The 10,628-nt window shown below is 32.5% G+C and overlaps 1 protein-coding gene across 1 annotated transcript in view; it reads left to right on the top strand.

The window, feature by feature from the left end:
• LOC118747743 (GTP-binding protein Rhes) overlaps positions 1 to 7,960 on the top strand; it is a 100,314-nt gene extending 92,354 nt beyond the window's left edge. The window contains exons 3-4 of the mRNA XM_036481868.1: positions 6,763 to 6,946; positions 7,033 to 7,960. Coding sequence (XP_036337761.1) covers positions 6,763 to 6,946; positions 7,033 to 7,435 — 587 coding nt within the window. The 3' untranslated portion in view covers positions 7,436 to 7,960. The remainder of the gene's footprint in view (positions 1 to 6,762; positions 6,947 to 7,032) is intronic.
• Positions 7,961 to 10,628: the final 2,668 nt, after the last annotated feature.

Raw genomic sequence — 10,628 nt, 5'->3', positions numbered from 1 at the left:
AAGATCTTTCAAATCAAAAATCATTACAAATCAACTTTACTGTGGTTGGGCAAACACAAAAGAATAAACCAAAAAAAAAAAAACAAAAAAAAAAAAATGTGTCCAAGAAATTAGTGCGTCGCCTCTGGCAAACGACCAGCCAATGACAAACAGCCCACAAATGGTAGCAAAAGCATTTCATTGTGGCGGCTTGAGTTACAATGTCTCTGGCTTTGGGACATGAATAGTTTTCTTGAGCCATGTAAATCACAGCACAGGCGGCCAACTAGAACAATAAAGCAATAAATGGTAGAATGCCAAAGCAGGCAAACGAGGAGCGAGCAGCAATAAAAACCATATCCCGGGATGGTGAGGATAAATGTTGGTCGTTTGTTGTTGGCAACAGGCATACACCGATTTTGTAATATTTATTCAACTCGTAGTCCAGGGAAAAGATACACATACACATATACATACATATGTATGTGTGTATGTAAAGGAAGAAAATACCGCAGTGAATTTTGTCTTTCCGAGGCAAATTGTATGCTTGACTGCAGAAGTGGTGCTTCTGTGCGCGTAAAGACATCGACAGTTAGCTCACTTACCAAGCTTTGATTTAAATAATTCCAGAAAATAGCCGACAGAGCAGAAGACAATTTTTGTTTTAGTTGAGTGGCTGCTGCACTGCGTGACTATAATTACTAACGTAACTAGCTGGAATCTTTAGTGCGAAGTAGCGCCTAATAGTGTGTTGCTTCTGGTAAAATATAGGTACGAAATTTAGTGGATAAAATACTTTGGAAGAAAAGAAAGTTTATTTTCATTAGTAAATCGGTGGGTATTGGCAAATGTCGAGAGTGTACTTTTGTCATAAGGAAGTTTCAAATGACTTGGAATTGTTCGAATTTTGCAAAATTATACATTTTTTAAACTACATATTTATATACTTACGAGATTTTTCTAAATTGTTACATGCTTTCGTGAATCATCAAAATTTTTGGTCGAAATTAGAATCGGACTATCTGAATGCTCTCTATGGAACTGTGTACCGTATTAGCTCCCAAAAATTTGAGGGCAGTGATAACTAGTATTTTTATATCATCAAGCTGCACTATGAAAATTGCTGACGGTTTCCAAAAAGTCACAAGTTAAACACAAAAAAATTTGAAAATTTCCGAAAGGTCGCAAAACAATTGCAAACAGTGCCGAAAAAGTTTCGGATAATTCCAAAACGAAGAAATAACCAGAGCTGGGTCATAATGATTCTTTTAGGAATTGAAATACTCTCAATTACCAATTACAAGCAATGTGAATTATTAATCAATTCCTTCAGTCCACAGCAAATTGATTTATAAAACTCAAGAGGACTCTATCCTCATTTGTAACGCAAGATATGAGTAAGGACAGTCCAAAGGCACCAGTAGGGACGCCATTTTGTGTACCATCAGGGGTACCATAATATACACCATTAAATCGGTGTATTAGGGATAAGTCCACGAGAACACTGCCCGAAGGAGCAATAGTCCGTACTGTTTTGCACCGAAAGGCGAGCATGAAAGTAATCTGGTGGCTTATGCCTGCTTCAAAATATACGAGTCTTATCTGCCGTGATGATAATTGATGCAATCCTTAGCATACACTTCTCCACAACAAAATTTACAATTCTTTTGAGAAATTGAAAAAACTGAAGTACTCTTGCAATTCCAGGTAATAGAATTGGAAGAAAATAGATTACGTTTTCAATACCTTTCAATGGAACTGGAAAAAAAAAAAATTACTTCCAATCATAATATGAAATTCCTTATAATAGAATTAAAAAAAAAAAATACATTTGAAATGTAATTGTAATTGTGATGCACATAAGTGCATTTACCCAGCTCTACTAATAACAAATGAAAAAATAAAAAATAACCGTAATTTTCTGTTGAAAAAATCAAACAATCAAATTTTGCTTTTCATATTCGTTTAAAAAATGCAAAAATTTCAGGTTTTCGTGCGTTAAAAGTCAAAGTTCTTAATCCTCAAATGTGAAATAATTGTGGCAGCACCTTTGAAAGAGCGATATTTACTATGGTTTTTCCCTAAGTAGTTACAGAGCGAAGCACGGAAAAGTAAGAAGAAAGGAAGAAAGCCTTCTTATTTTTAGTGGTATTATTTTTTTAATGAAATCAAAAAGCAATTCTCTCGATTTTTAATAGGCTACATAATAAGAAGCTTAAATTAAATAATTAAAAACAAAAATCAGCGCTGACCTGTCGTCGAACACGGGACCTACTGAATAGCAGTTTACAGTTCTAATTACTGGGCTACGGTGGTCACCATAACGACACTAAATATTTTATTTAATGATATGAGTTTAAAATGAATCAATCAAGCAATCAAGCATATTCTGACTATGATTTTTTTTAAAGATACTCCTGTTATTTAATAAAATCAATACCAATTTTCAAACAATAACAATAAGGAATCTTTATGGAATTTTCTTTTTTTTCATTCACAGAGAAAATCTTTTTATTTCTATGAACCATTTTTTTCTGCGCGTCTTTTTTATTTTAAAATCGAAAAATACCTTTTAAAAACTATTGAATACAAATCATCGCTATGATCAGACTCCACTGATGGCGCTACTGTTCCCCCTTCAAATTCTCCATGATCTGGATTTTCGAGCAAATGCTTACTCATTTCTAATGGAACTTGATGACAGCGCTCTGTTCATTGGATTTGGTGGATAGCTGCTTGTTGTAAATAATGTATCTGAAATTTTTTGATTCTAGCATTTTTATACAGAAACATCGTAGTTACTATAATGTTTCTCAAAAAAGCCTTATTTGATTGCAAGATACTTAAAAAAATGATTGTTGACAAGGGTATATTTTTGATAAGGTGTACACAAAAATAGGAAAGCCGCTATAAAGATTTTATCTGAGAATACCGCTGGTGAAATTTTTCGGCGAATAATTTCCTAAAACATTTTAACACTCTACCGATCTCCTGAACGACATTTTATTTCGACTTTCAAAAAGAAGGGTCAAAATGAGAGAGCTAATGGGTTAAAATGAGAGAGCTAATGGGTTAAAATGTTGTACAAAATTATTCCTCGTGAAATTTTACTATACATACCCTAACTGCATATTTCGCTCCATATATATGTTAACCCTTTTTCCCCTCATTCTAGAAACACTCGAAGCAAAAAATTGCAAACTTAAATGGCCATTTTACCTTAGACTGCAAAAATATTTGGAGGCTTTACTATATGTATCTACGTCTTTCATCTTGAGTTGGAATCATTCCGCCCACAAAAATGCTGTTGCACTATGTTATAGACAAGCTGGAGGTTTCAATTTCGAAAAACAAAAAAATTTGCGTTAAAGCCACAAAACCGTTGCAAATCATACACTGTGGCGCATCCTTATTTTATAAGCTCTTCGATGGGCCACTTTGTAGGCGTTTGGTCTATGACCTACCGCACAGACAAAGCAAAAAAAGTATATTTTAAGAAGATTTTATTATGTTGCCCGTATTAGTTTCTGCCATATTTTACGAGCTACTAAGCCCGTCAAACCCGCATATATATTTACATATATTTATATGTATGTAGATGTGTAATATATGTGCTATATTATACATATATACCCACATACATATACATGTGTCTACATAAAAATGGAAAAGGTAGACAAGTGCTTACGCTAGTTGTGCAAAGGCGGTCATTGACGGTAAATCGCCAACTGACATTTGGCATGCCTACCGGTTCCGATAACAATAATCAGAGTGCTTGTGTGCACACAGCGCAAACACCAGCTGGCATAAGCAAGGAGCAACATGGGGCTTGGCAGGAAACACAATTGAGCTAAGGAGATTTGTGCTTAGATTCACGCAGTGCCACCGTAAGCCGTAGAATAAAAATGCACATTTATGTAAGCTGACGACGATTCGTATGTACATTTGTGTTTTGAACTATGAGTAGCATCAATTTGTTCGTACGCTATAGAAATGCTGCCATGTATGTAAGTACATGTGCGTAGGACGAAAGTCTTCTACTTGCAAGCATACGTACTTACATTTATTATAGCATTGATATGCGATAAGAATTATCTATGAATTCCTACATTATTCGGCATTTAGTCTAAGTGCAATTTAATTTATTTTGTTTCTGTTTGAAATCTTCTTGATTTGACGCGTTACTTACTTTTAAGGCAATACAGTGAAGCACAAAAATGTGCAGGTGAAAAAAGGAAGCAAATTAATTAACTTATAGGAATCAGTTACCAAAAACAAAATGCTGATTTTTTACTGAAAATAGCTTTGTAAAGCCCTCAATTGCAAAACTCTCTTTTTTATAGTAGTTAGTTTAACTGGTTTAAAAAGCTTTTTCTCTAACAACTTTCATTAAGTATTTTACATACAGAAGCATGCTTGTGGCTGCTTAGGACTCTTCTAAATATGTAGCTTAGGCCATCCAAAACAAGGTCCTTAATAGGATTTTCGATCGTGCTAAAACCGGGTTTCGACTTATTCGAAATATAGCATTTTAAAAAAAAACTGTTCCCTATTTTCAAATTAAGAAAAACTCGAATAAACCAGTTTTATTTTACATATGACCAAACATAAAATATGACTGCTAAAAATAGGTGTAGCTTTAATTTAGAAACCAATAAATCTAAGTAACTTAGAAGTATTTTGGATTACAAGTAAAATAGAAAAAAAATTGTGAAAAATTCACACTTAATGGGATTCACCGATCTTGAAAAGATTAGATCGCTAAAGCAACAGCCTTTTTTGTCGGGAAACACTCGAGCATAAGGAATCGAATGTCTTGGAAATGAGAATACACCATTCGCTGAACCATACCGGCCAATTAAGATAGACTATTCTAGATAGGAAAACAATCAACACCTTCGACAACTCTCACCCCTTGAATCCCATCATCGGAGACCAACGCTATCTAACGCAGGCGAAAAACTCGAGTTGCTGCGTGAGGCTCGCGATACTTGGACACAACTCCATTCTGGATATTGTAGTACTAACTTATATTACCATAGCCACTCACATTAGCTCATCTAAAACCCCTCCCCCTACGACCCAAACCCGTCCGATATTGTATTTTCTCCCAACCTGCCGTTAGATGAGAATGAAGACAATACGTAGTCGATTCACTGAATTGGGCAAAGTTTATTCCTTAAGTAATTTTTTGCGTGGTTATTGTCCGATTTTGCCCATTTTCAATACCATCCGTCCTACGCCCGAAAGAAGTACATATACCAAAATTTCGTTAAGATGTCTTGATTTTTCCTCGAGCTATCGTGTGCACAGACGGACGGACGGACAGACAGTCACCGCTTAATTGATTTCTCTTTTCATTCTGATCATTTATGTATACATTTGTCTATATCTATCCCGATTCGTTTTGGCTGTTACAAACAACCGTTATGTGAACAAAGTTATAATACCCTTGTGCACAAGTGCGCTCGGGTATAAAAATATCAAAAATATAAAAGCTCAAAGCCTCAAATATCTACCATCAAGCCTAGTGTAATCAAGAGAATATGCCAAAGCATCTGTGTCCTCCATAAAAGAGCTCTTATCTTTCTGATTGTTTATTTTGACAGTTTTCCTACTTTTGCGGTTACTTGTCAATTGAAGTTTCATTTCCATTGTTCACTTCACATTGCGCTTTTCTTACAATACTGTCCATGTATGTATGTACGTATGTATGTATATATGTTTGCATGTCAGGCCATATTTATGTGTCTATTATAGGGCCGTATCGACTGCCATTTGGTACAAATATCGTAAAAATACTGTACGTGCGATGTGCACATTTCACAAATTGCTGTATATAAATTCCTTAATTTGCATATGCGTGCATACTTGTGTGCATAGATATGTATGTATGTAGTAAACTCAAAAATTGCAATGGGAGAGAGAGAATAGGTATGCAGTGTAACTTTTGCGCTAACTTATGTACGTATATATGTAGAAATGTATGTACGCGCAAATAAACTATGTAGTGTGTTTTTAAAATTTTTACAAATGAAAGCATACTAGTATAATCGAAACTTACTAGCAGCTACACTAGTGGAAAAATTGTATAATCAAATGAAAACGTATTCAAAAGTGCTGTATAATGGAAATATTAAGTTCAAGTTTACGTGAAGTGCAAAATGCTTCATTTTGGTATGGGCGTATTTCAATTGAATATTACTATTATTGAACATACTACTTTTGAACACGTTTTCATTTGATTTAAATACGTTTTTATTTGATTTAAAAAATTTTTTCCCTCTCAGTGTGTAGTCAGATGTGAGCTAAATTTTGGTATGATATAATATTTAAATACGAAAATTTTTAAACGACAATCAAATAACAAACATTAATTTTTACTATGCGTTAATTCCCTCAGTGTACACACACAATTTTTTTTTTTGTATTCTAGTGAGACGCACGTTTCGTAGTGGGTGGATATGTATACGTGCACGAGCATATGTTTGCTTTGGAAATTTGATAGATTAAATTTTGAGATTTGATAAGGGTATTAGGACGCATGAAAAGAGCGATAAACTTGGCTGCAGCTGCTCATAAATAAATTTTTATATATTTTTAATTTATTATTGATACTAATGTACCGAAAAAGGGAAGGTTAGTGTAGAAGTACTTAAAACTATTTATTAAACACTTAACAAAATACTATTTATTAAAACGTTAAGGACTTAAATGAAATTGATTTGAGTAGCGGCAAGTTTTTATAATCTTATATCGATTTTTTTTTTTGTTCAATTTCAGGCGATATTTTCATCCTAGTCTTTAGCATGGATTCACGTGAGTCCTTCGAAGAAGTAGTGCGATTACGTGAAAATATACTCGAAACTAAATGGACAGCGCTTAATCCTGGATCGGGAATGAAGAAGAAAAGTTTGCCAAAAATACCAATGGTTATAGCTGGAAATAAATGTGATCGTGAACCCAAGTAAGATTAAGTGGCGGCTTTGAAGGATCTTTTACTTTTTTTTAATTTTGTTTTTATTTCATCCTGTCCATGCTTCTCATCAACAGAAAAGTTCAACTCGACGAGGTGATGGGCTATATTGCCGGCCAGGATAATTGTTGCGTCTTCGTCGAATGTTCGGCGCGACAAAATTTCCGCATCGATGATCTCTTCTATGCTTTGTTTATGGTTTCGAGTTTACCATTGGAAATGGCACCGAATCATCATCGACGCGTAGTGTCCGTATTCGGAGCGCCATCGCCATTGCCACCACACACGACTGCGGGTGGATCGAAAAAGAATGCACTCTCTATAAAGCGACGTTTCAGTGATGCCTGCGGAGTGGTAGCACCGAATGCGCGTCGACCCAGCATACGTACCGATCTAAATTTGATGCGTTCGAAGACGATGGCCATGAATGAGGGTGATGGAGCGGGTGTGGCGCGTAGAAATTATTGCGTATTAATGTAAATGGCGATAGTAGTTATATGTACATACATACATACATATGTATGTATATTTGAGCGATGATTTCAGTATGTGATACAAATCGTAGAGCGTTCTAGTTAAACTCAAGCACATATTTAAGTATACATACATATACATAAATACAATACTAATATATAAATGAATACATATGTATTTATATGTAAGCCAACATATTAATAGCTATTTATAAATTAATACTTGTACATACATATAATGTATGTACATACATACACACACATTTGTTTAGACTAAGATGTTTGGATATTTCAATAGTGGTGAATCATCACTTGTAAGGTTTTCAAAATTAGCGAAGAAGTTTTTGAAAGTATTTAATACTTTCCTAGAATATTTACAAACTAACTATTTCTCAAATTAACTACCAATACATATAAAAATAATATCAAAAAATATTTAATATCTTAGCTTAAATCAAAATAACCAAGTAACTAACTATTTTAATCAGACACCGAAAATAACCGTCAAATATCACGATTGGTATGCTTAGATCAAAGCAAAATCGTTAATTTTTAGCTTTTTATTTTTACTTCTTCTTTATTTTTTTTCGGAAAAATTTAATCCTTTTTTTTTTTGTGATTTTTATTTCTTCGTTCAAAAATAATCGTTATTTTGGATTTCTTTTCGACCATTTTTCAATTCAAATACAGTTTATTATCGTACAAGAACCGTATAAACGCAAGTTTCAAAATTTGTAAAAATTTTTTAAAATATAACGCAATTTTTTTATATGGTAAAAAAATTGTCAAAGAACAACGGTAATTTGTAGTTACTTCAAACTTGAAGATTATTTTTCAGTATGCTACGGAACTGCACACTAAAAAAAACTCAAAAACTTAAAAAAAATTAAAATTTTTTATAATTTTTATTTTTACCTTACTACAAAGTCTGAAACTTATATTTGTGTATGTATATGGCTTTAAATTCAATAACAATGGAAGTTACTAAAAGAAAAATTATGCAGAAAAAAACGAAAAAGCATTACCCCTATTCAAGTGCACCGATTATTCTTAATCGAAAAACGGTTAAATTTGATCGGAAAAATTAAAATCCATTTTGAACGGTTGAATTAAGATTTTTATTATAAAGATCGTAACCGTTATGGTATCTGATATAAATAAAGGCTTCTGCCAATTTTTGTTATTCTTTTAAATATGTATATTTTCTCTTAATCATACATACATATCTCTATTAACTTAATCTGACCAAAATCTCCTGTAATCTCTTAGAAAGTTACTCTTAGTGAATAATTTAAAGTAGGTAATGATGCGCGCAAAAATTTAAAATCCTTAAAATTTTTTCTAAAGTATATTTTATTAGAAATGTTACTCTTTTTATTATATCAACTGAGTTGTACCGAGCCCTACAAAGGAATTGAAATTGCATGAAGTTTATTATAAACTTATTGAAAAGTTAAAATAAACATTTGATAATTCTCTTAATTGCATACAAAATTTTAAAATGCGACTTCGTCTTTTCACCAAAATCGTAACTTCTTAATTATTTTTTATTTATATTATTGAATTTGAGTCCGTTTTCTATGAAAAATTATTGCGGAAAAAACAAAAAAAGTTTTATAAATGGTAGAAGTTATAGCTGCTATTTCGGAGATCACCACATCTCCTCCTCAGACTTCTGCATCGAGTTTTTTTTTATTTATGCAAACAATAGTATTCCAGGGTCTTCTGCAAATCGATCAATTGTTTCAGTGATGATTTCACTTTAGTTTTTTCTATAAAACGTCTATGATTGTTAAGCATACAAAAACTTAAAGTAAAAGTGAAAACTATGTAGAAAATATTATTATTATTATTATTATTTTAAAATTTTTTTTAGGTAAATGAGCTATATGACTGAGTAAAAATCATAAAATTTTCTGTTAGAATTTATTTATTTTTTGGTCCTGTATACAGTGTGATTCTCCTTTGCACTTTGCTTTTTTTTGGGGCTAGTTGAGAAGCCAATTACTTTTGCAGTGGTGCCACGCAAGGAGCAAATAAATGTGATTCCAAGTGTCGCTATGTTCTCTGAGTGCAAGAATGCGAGTTTAGTGGCGAATCAGTAGCCTATCCGTTGCATTCGCAGTTTTTTAGTGTCAAGCTTTCTGTAGAGGTATGTACGGTTTTTATCTGCATGAAGTATGTATGTGCTTAGGTGCTTGATATCTCTTTTAGACCGAGCCGTCCAGTCGGCAGCAAACCCTCGCCACACGAACAAAGTAAAAAGATAAGTATGGTTTCCGAACTTGGTAGCAAAAATTGGTATTTTAGCTTAGCTTCTTCGCCATATAATTTACACGTAAATTATTAATTTAAAACTCATCGAAACTTCTTTTATGACGCATGTCTCAGTTAAACTTGCATTAATTATAAACGCAGAATACATGAAAAGATGTTCTTGGAGAAAAAAAGTTATGATAAATAAGGCGATTCATTCACAATGTGTGATAACAGTCCTATTGTCAAAATTACATATATTTTGTAACGGTGAAAATGACTCCTTATTACTACTTGTGAGCCCCCTGAATGTAATAACAGTGCTTACATATACATATGTATATTATTTTTAAACAAGTACACCGTATATCTGTAGTTCCAAAACAGCTATAGATTATTGTACTACCTTAACAAAAAAATCTATAATATAATATTTACAAAAAAAAGTAACCAATTCCATATCTACACAAACCCACCAAATATTTACATACAAATATATACCTAAATATACCTATAATCTCAAATTAAATATTAAATTCCTCTCAGTTCTAAATGTGGTTTCACACCAAACAAAAAATACAAAGATCTTTAACAAATTATACAAAATAATCACTTAATCTATGCACACACAAAAATATGATTAATACTTACCTACCGATATACATACATAAATACATACTACATATGTACATATGGCTATATAATAACATTTGTCAAATAACTCAATGAATGGCTTTAAACATATTCAAATACATACATACATACTCACAAAACGTATGCAACAATATTATCAATATATATAAAATAACATGAAATGCGAAATGCGTTTAAGAGATTAAATGAAAATTTGTTAAATTATTCAAATTCAAAGTGATCAATAAGTTTAAGCTCGAATTTTATAATTAATAAGTTATTATGTACTTACTTAGATTTAATTAACATAT

The sequence above is a fragment of the Rhagoletis pomonella genome, unplaced genomic scaffold, assembly GCF_013731165.1.
Source record: "Rhagoletis pomonella isolate Grant_MI unplaced genomic scaffold, Rhpom_1.0 Rhpom_scaffold_00012, whole genome shotgun sequence".
Taxonomy (NCBI): domain Eukaryota; kingdom Metazoa; phylum Arthropoda; class Insecta; order Diptera; family Tephritidae; genus Rhagoletis; species Rhagoletis pomonella.
This window is presented reverse-complemented; position numbering and strand designations above follow the sequence as displayed.